This window comes from Lithobates pipiens, unplaced genomic scaffold, assembly GCF_037356315.1.
Source record: "Lithobates pipiens isolate NorthernLeopardFrog02 unplaced genomic scaffold, aLitPip1_a1.2 Scaffold_22, whole genome shotgun sequence".
Classification (NCBI taxonomy): Eukaryota; Metazoa; Chordata; class Amphibia; order Anura; family Ranidae; genus Lithobates; species Lithobates pipiens.
In genome coordinates this window covers 100937405-100944870 of record NW_027507784.1, presented here as the reverse complement: position 1 = coordinate 100944870, position 7466 = coordinate 100937405, and the positions used below count along the sequence as shown (strand labels likewise).

General features: G+C 44.4%; 1 protein-coding gene across 1 annotated transcript; it reads left to right on the top strand.

Moving 5' to 3' along the window:
- Positions 1-598: 598 nt before the first annotated feature.
- DLX2 (distal-less homeobox 2) lies at positions 599-6228 on the top strand. Its single transcript, XM_077448005.1, has 3 exons — positions 599-1161; positions 2151-2335; positions 3964-6228. The coding sequence occupies exons 1-3, from the start codon at positions 840-842 to the stop codon at positions 4309-4311; spliced, it is 855 nt and encodes a 284-aa protein (XP_077304131.1). The 5' UTR covers positions 599-839; the 3' UTR covers positions 4312-6228.
- The last annotated feature ends 1238 nt before the right edge of the window (positions 6229-7466 follow it).

Sequence of the window (7466 nt, the reverse complement as noted above, 5' to 3'; positions counted from 1 at the left end):
GCAGAGTGGGGTGCCCCTGTGCCTAGGCTCCATGGACAGTGGTTGGGAAGGGCAGAGTGGGGTGCCCCTGTGCCTAGGCTCCATGGACAGTGGTTGGGAAGGGCAGAGTGGGGTGCCCCTGTGCCTAGGCTCCATGGACAGTGGTTGGGAAGGGCAGAGTGGGGTGCCCCTGTGCCTAGGCTCCATGGACAGTGGTTGGGAAGGGCAGAGTGGGGTGCCCCTGTGCCTAGGCTCCATGGACAGTGACTGGGAAGGGCAGAGTGGGGTGCCCCTGTGCCTAGGCTCCATGGACAGTGACTGTAAAGGGTAGAGTGGGGTGCCCCTGTGCCTAGGCTCCATGGACAGTGGGGTGTCAGTAGTTCTCTCCCTGAGTCACAGAACAATCAGGCTTCTGGCAGCTCTGTGTTGTGGGACTTTGAGGACTCGCAATGAGTTTCCTCCCCCTCCCCCACTCCCACTGTGTAGGAGGCTCCGGAGCAACAAGTGGGAGGGGCAGCTCCTGTCCTGGGGCAGAACCCCGAGACCCTGGCCACACGTCGGCGCTCATTGGCCGTTGCTAGGTGACGTAGCTGGCAGTCACATGACTGGAGTTAAATGCCTGGCGCTGAAGCAGAGAGGAGCAGACAATCTGCAGTGATCGGTGGCCGCCTGTCCCTCCAGAACCAGCCCCGGGATTCTCCTCCTCTACAGGGGAACATGCTGCATCCAGATCCCTGCCAGCCTCATCACTGACCACTCCACTCCTCTACAGCTTACTGAGGCGCCATACCCAACTCTGCACTCATCGCCCATCCTCCCTGCTCCCCCCAGAGACCCCCGAGATCTCCCCTCTCTACACCATGACCGGAGTGTTTGACAGCCTGGTGTCAGACATGCACAGCACCCAGATGACCTCCAACAGTTATCACAGCCTGCACAAGTCCCAGGAGTCCCCGACCCTGCCCGTCTCCACCGCCACCGACAGCAGCTACTACACCAACCAGCAACAGCAACACTGCGGAGGGGGCTCACCCTATGGACAGCTGGGATCCTATCCCTTCCATACCACCGCCATCAACGGGATCTCCTACTCTGCCAAGTCCTACGACCTGGCCTATAACGGCTCCTACACCTCCTATGGACCCTACGGAGCAAGCCCTTCCCCTACACACAACGAACCAGGTGAGAACATACCCCCCCCCCCCCCACACACACACTTCTGTATTCACCCCCCATCCACCCTGACCCAGGCTCTGCCCATCACCCCCATCCATCCTGACCCAGGCTCTGCCCATCACCCCCATCCATAGAGCCCAGGATCTGCCCATCCATAGAGCCCAGGATCTGCCCATCGCCCACATCCATAGAGCCCAGGATCTGCCCATCACCCCCATCCATAGAGCCCAAGATCTGCCCATCGCCCCCCCCCCCCCCCCCAACTAGAGAGCCCATCACCCCCTAAACAGAGAACTCAGAATGTGGACATCACCCCCCAACCAGACAACCAGAGAGAGACCAGAATGTGGACATCAACCCCCAGCCAGAGAGCCCAGAATCTGGACATCACCCCCCAACCAGAGAGCCTGGGATCTGGACATCACCCCCCCCCCCCCCCCCTCCCACCAGCAGAAAGTCCAGAATTTATTTTAGACATCACCTCAGATCCCCCTGGACACCCCCCTCCCCAACCGGAGGGTCCAGAATCTAGACGTCACCCTCCAACCAGGACCCCATCCAGAGAGCCCAGAATGTGGACATAACCCCAGAACCCTTATGCAGAGAGGCCAGAATTCTCACATCACAGCCAGGTCCCCCATCCAGAGAGTCCTGAACATCACCCAACATCCCAAACATCCCAGCTGTCATCTGTCACTGGTCACAGCAAACACATGACTGGGAAAAAAAATAGATAATATACCACACGTTGGGGTCAATTCAAAAAGCTTGCACAAAGTTAAAAATCTTTATTTCCAGCCAAATGACTGATATCTCATCACCCTCAACTAAGATTATCCTTTTCTTAAAGGAAGTCTCCATCTCCCGGTGTGTTAGCTGTGTTACTAAATCCTCATTATCTGATGGTGCTCTATGTGTCCCTCTCTATGCCCGGTGTGTCCCTCTCTGTGCCCGGTGTGCCCCTCTTACCCCCTTCATCCATTATTGTGTTACAGAGAAGGAGGAGTGCGAGCCTGAGGTCAGGATAGTCAATGGGAAGCCCAAGAAAGTCCGCAAACCCAGAACCATCTACTCCAGCTTCCAACTGGCCGCCCTGCAGAGGAGGTTCCAGAAAACCCAATACCTGGCACTGCCCGAGAGGGCCGAGCTGGCAGCATCGCTGGGCCTGACCCAGACACAGGTCAGTACCGGCCAGATAAAGCACAATATATTGTCATTAATTGTATGTATTTTATAGGCTTCATTTATTGTTAGGCTATGAATATTAATGACTGCACTGCCATCAATAATAACATTTATTTATAGTGTATGTGTTTATATATATATATATATATATATATATATATATATATATATATATATATATATATAAAATTATTTGAATTCTAAAGTAAATCGTATATTGCAGAACAAATTAACCTTTTGTTCCTTATTCCTAATTCATGCAGCTATATGAGCCTCATATATTTCTATAGAACGTGTAATATATGAGGTTTGATATGTAAATATTTTAGGATTAGAGACTGACTCATCTACATTGTCGAATGTTCCTAGTTATGTGAAAATACACCTCCTCCCTTCCAGTGATATGTTGGTATATGTGGAACATTCATGATGGGATATATATATATATATATATATATATATATATATATATATATATATATATATATATAAAATCATTGGACATCGATTGTGGGACATATATAATGTGTTATCCTTTTTGGGACGTATATTATGGGCCATATATTGTAGGACATATATTAATAGACATATTGTAGGCCATACATATGGGACATATAATATTGTACGTACATTGTAGGGCATAGTATCATAGGACATACATTGTGGGGCAAATATGATGAGCTATATAATATGTAGGACATATACTATAGGCCTTATATCATGGGACCTATGTTTATGGGCCATGTATTGCTGGACATATATTAATGAGCATACATTATACGCCATATATTATAGGCCATATGTTGTCTGACAAATATTATGGGCTATATATTATAGGATATACAGGACATACTGTATGTTATTACAGGACATGATGCACATCCATTGTACGACATATTACTGGATATGTATTGAACATATTGAAAGTCCGTTATAGGACATATATTAAAGGACATAAATGTCTGAATATCTATTGTGAGACATGTATTTTTATAGGACATAAATATCCATTGTAGGACATATATAAAATGAATGGATATATTTGTGGGACATGCAGTCTTAGGACATAGTAAACATGCATTGTAGTATATATATTAAATTATTGGATGCATTTGTGGGGCATGTGTATATATAGGACATATATTAAATGATTGGATATATTTGTAGGACATGTATATATTAAACATCCATTGTAGGACATATATTGGAGGTATTTGTGGGACATGTATTATTATAGGAATTAATAAACATCCATTGTAGGATATATATTTAATTATTGAATATATTTGCGGGACATGTATTCTTAGGACATATTAAATATCCATTGTAGGATATATATTAAATTATTGAATATATTTGTGGGACATGTAGTCTTAGGACATATTAAACATCCATTGTAGGATATATATTAAATTATTGAATATATTTGTGGGACATGTAGTCTCAGGACATATTAAACATCCATTGTAGGACATATATTAAATTACTGGATGAATTTGTGGGACATGTCTTATTATAGGACATATATTAAATGATTGGATATATTTGTGGGACATGTAAATATTAAACATCCATTGTAGGACATAATGTAACCCCCCTGCTTTCTCCCCTGTGCCCCCCCAGGTGAAGATCTGGTTCCAGAACCGGCGATCCAAGTTTAAGAAGCTGTGGAAGAGCGGAGAGTTGCCCAGCGATCAGCTCCCGACTGGCAGCGAGTCCCCCGGTTGTCACTCCCCGCCCCCCTCTGCAGTGTCATGGGACTTCGGAGCTCATCAGAGGTTACAGGGGCCCGGCAGTGGCCCTACCATCCAGCCCCCCAGCTCCAGCCCCAGTGCCTTCCTAGGCAACTACTCCTGGTACCAATCGTCCAACCCCGCCACACACCTCCAGTCCAGCCCGATCCTGCAGCAGCCTCAGCATCACCTCCATCACCACAGCAGTCCGGCGGTGACAGCGGGGACTATCTTCTAGAGAGCACCGCGGGGGAGGGGGTTGTGACGGACTGACAAAGCTGCGAATAACCCCCTTCATTTCCCGGGAGAACTCTTACTTTCTGTGTCACCGATCCGAGGTGGCCTCAGGTTCAATTCATATACCCTGCCGGTGATCTGATGAACCCACCGTGGAAGGACGACCCCTTGTTGTGTCTTGCAGCACTGATCCCCCACCTCCCTCCTAAACTGCAGCTCTCAGCACCAGGGCCCAAATAATCAAATACTGGGTGAGAATCGGTAGCAGGTTAGCAGCATCCGATCATCGCCTTCTCTGCCAATTGCCAAGGAGGCAGCTGCCAACAAAGGGTTAATTCGATGCTGCTAAACGATTTAAAATCTCACGTGTAGCCGAGCAATCGTGCGCAATGAAGACGATCCAACTCTGTTATTCTGCTTTGAAAATGATTGGGATTATAACTCAATAATTATTTTATTTGTTATATGTTTTATTATCTGAGCCACTTAAAACAGGCCGGGGAAATAGAAAATGTTTATTAGTAGGCTGTAGGCAGCAATGACATAAAAAAATTGATATTGTTTAAAAAAAAAAATGAATATGATTTAAAAAATACATTTTATTGCAGAGTATCAATTCCAATGTCCCGGTTATGATTCCCTGTGCTGGAGCTACAAGTCTCAGCATACCCAGCAATCTGTTCCCATTTACTGATTATAATGCCCTGTGCTGTTGGAACTACAAGCCTCAGCGTAGCCAGCAATCTGTTCCCATTTACTGATTATAATGCTATGTGCTGGAACTACAAGTGTCAGCATGCCCAGTAATCTGTATCACGCCCTGATTATGATAAGCTACAACATTTAGCATCCCTGGTAATCAGTTCCCATTCACTGGTTATAATGCCCTGTGCTGGAACTACAAGTCTCAGCATACCCAGCAATCTTTTCCCATTTACTGATTATAATGCCCCGTGCTGGAACTACAAGTCTCAGCATACCCAGCAATCTGTTCCCATTTACTGATTATAATGGCATGTGCTGGAACTACAAGCGTCAGCATACCCAGTAATCTGTCCTATTCTCTGAATATGAAAGGCTGCAACATTCAGCATCCCCAGCAGCAATCAGTTCCCATTCACTGATTGCCCTGTGCTGGAACTACAAGTCGCAGCATGGGCAGCAATCAGTTCTTATTCCCTGATCGTAATGCCCTGTGCTGCAACTACAAGTCACAGCATGTCCAGCGATCTATTCCCATTCCCCGATTATAATGCCCTGGAACCACAACTCTCAGCATGCCCAGCAATCTATTCCCATTCACTGGTTATAATGCCCTATGGTGGAACCACAACTCTCAGCATGCCCAGCAGTCTATTCCCATTGCCCGATTATAATGTCCACAACTCTCAGCATACCCAGCAATCTATTCCCATTGGCCGATTATAATGGCGATCTGTGAGCGGAGGAGCCGCGTTCTGTCGGGCGGTTCCGATCGTTCTCCCGCGTTCCAATGACAGTTGATCGAATCACCCGAGCAGATGACTCATTTTTTGGATTAGGTGCCTTTTTGGATGACCTCATTTTTAATGGTAAAAGATGATTTTTTTATATGTAGATATATGAAGCCGTGTTTTAAATTATCTTTTTTAATAAAAAAAAAGAAAAAGAAAAAGAGAAGCCGCCACCCCCGTGCAGGGCTGATCTGCATGGACTGTAATCTGCTGTACAGTTTTCTTTGTCTTCTCCCCTGACATTCCCTGTGTACAATGATTATTATTATTATTATTATTATTTTGTGTTATTCCTCATCCAATCCCATGCTACTGAATTCACCAACAAAGGTTATTTATTTTGGATACAATTTATCCATGTCATATTTTTTTTTCTTTTCTTTTATGAAGAGGCTATTTAAAATAAAATATTGTTTTGATGTAAATCTGATCACCTTTCTTTATTTCCATTCTTCATCCCTGCGTGTAGAAAGGAGATCCACTCTTGTCTAGTGCAGATCTCTTTTTTTTTTTTTGTTTGTTTGTTTTTTTTTCCTGCAAGAAGTTTTATGAGAGGTTTGATTGATTTCCCTCTGCCATAAATTGTGGTCTCGGAAGTGGGCGGGGCCGGGTCATGAATCAATCAGGGAAGACTCTGGCTTCCAGACTGGACCACGCCCACCGCACAGACCTGGCGCCAGAGACACTTTCGGTCTGGTCTGCGGGTGACGTCACCGCCACGCCCTCTCGCACCCTCCTGCTGTAAAAAAAAAAAAAAGCTTTGGCACAAGAGAGCCTGTTCGTCTTGCTGAGCAGCTTGTCTACGTGTGCTGGATATGAAGATCTATAGTGTGAGCTCCACTCCATTACCGATCCCTGATAAACAAAGCTTTGTGAGCCTTTAGACACAATTTACAAAGATTTATCTGGAGGATCTTTATTCTACCCATGTGATTGTAATGTATAAATGTCTGTGCAACCAGCAAAAAATAATTCTTTATTTATTTAACTCCTTATCCTGGTGTGATAGGTTAGAATAAAAATCATCATGGTGTGTTAGGTTAGAATAAAAATCATTATCATGGTGTGTTCATTTTACTACAATATATAACAAAGTGACAATTGTTTTTTAGCTGGGTCCAATCACATTTAAACACAGCAGTCACATGACTAGAATAAAAATCCTTATCCTGGTGTATTAGCTTTACTGCAATATGTAACAAAGTGACAATTGTTTTTTTTAGCTGGGTCCAATCACATTTAAACACAGCAGTCACATGACTAGAATACAATCCCTTATCCTGATGTGTTAGGTTAGAATTAATAATCCTTATCCTTGTGTATTAGGTTAGAAAAAAAAAATCCTTATCCTGGTGTATGAGGTTAGAATAAAAAAAATCCTAATCCGACCTAGTGCATTAGCTTTACTGCAATATATAACATAGTGAAAATTGTTTTTTAGCTGGGTCCAATCACATTTAAACACAGCAGTCACGTGACTAGAATAAAATCCCTTATCCTGGTGTATTAGGTTAGAATAAAAAAATCCTAATCCTAGTGTATTAGCTTTACTGCAATATATAACAAAGTGACAATTGTTTTTTAACTGGGTCCAATCACATTTAAACACAGCAGTCACATGGCTAGAATAAAATCCCTTATCCTGATGTGTTAGGTTAGAATT

Coding starts and splice junctions, on each gene's coding strand:
- DLX2 (XM_077448005.1), top strand. CDS start 840: ATGACCGGAGTGTTTGACAGCCTGGTGTCAGACATGCACAGCACCCAG. Junction 1,162..2,150: donor CCCTACACACAACGAACCAG/GTGAGAACATAC, acceptor ATTGTGTTACAG/AGAAGGAGGAGTGCGAGCCT. Junction 2,336..3,963: donor TGGGCCTGACCCAGACACAG/GTCAGTACCGGC, acceptor GTGCCCCCCCAG/GTGAAGATCTGGTTCCAGAA.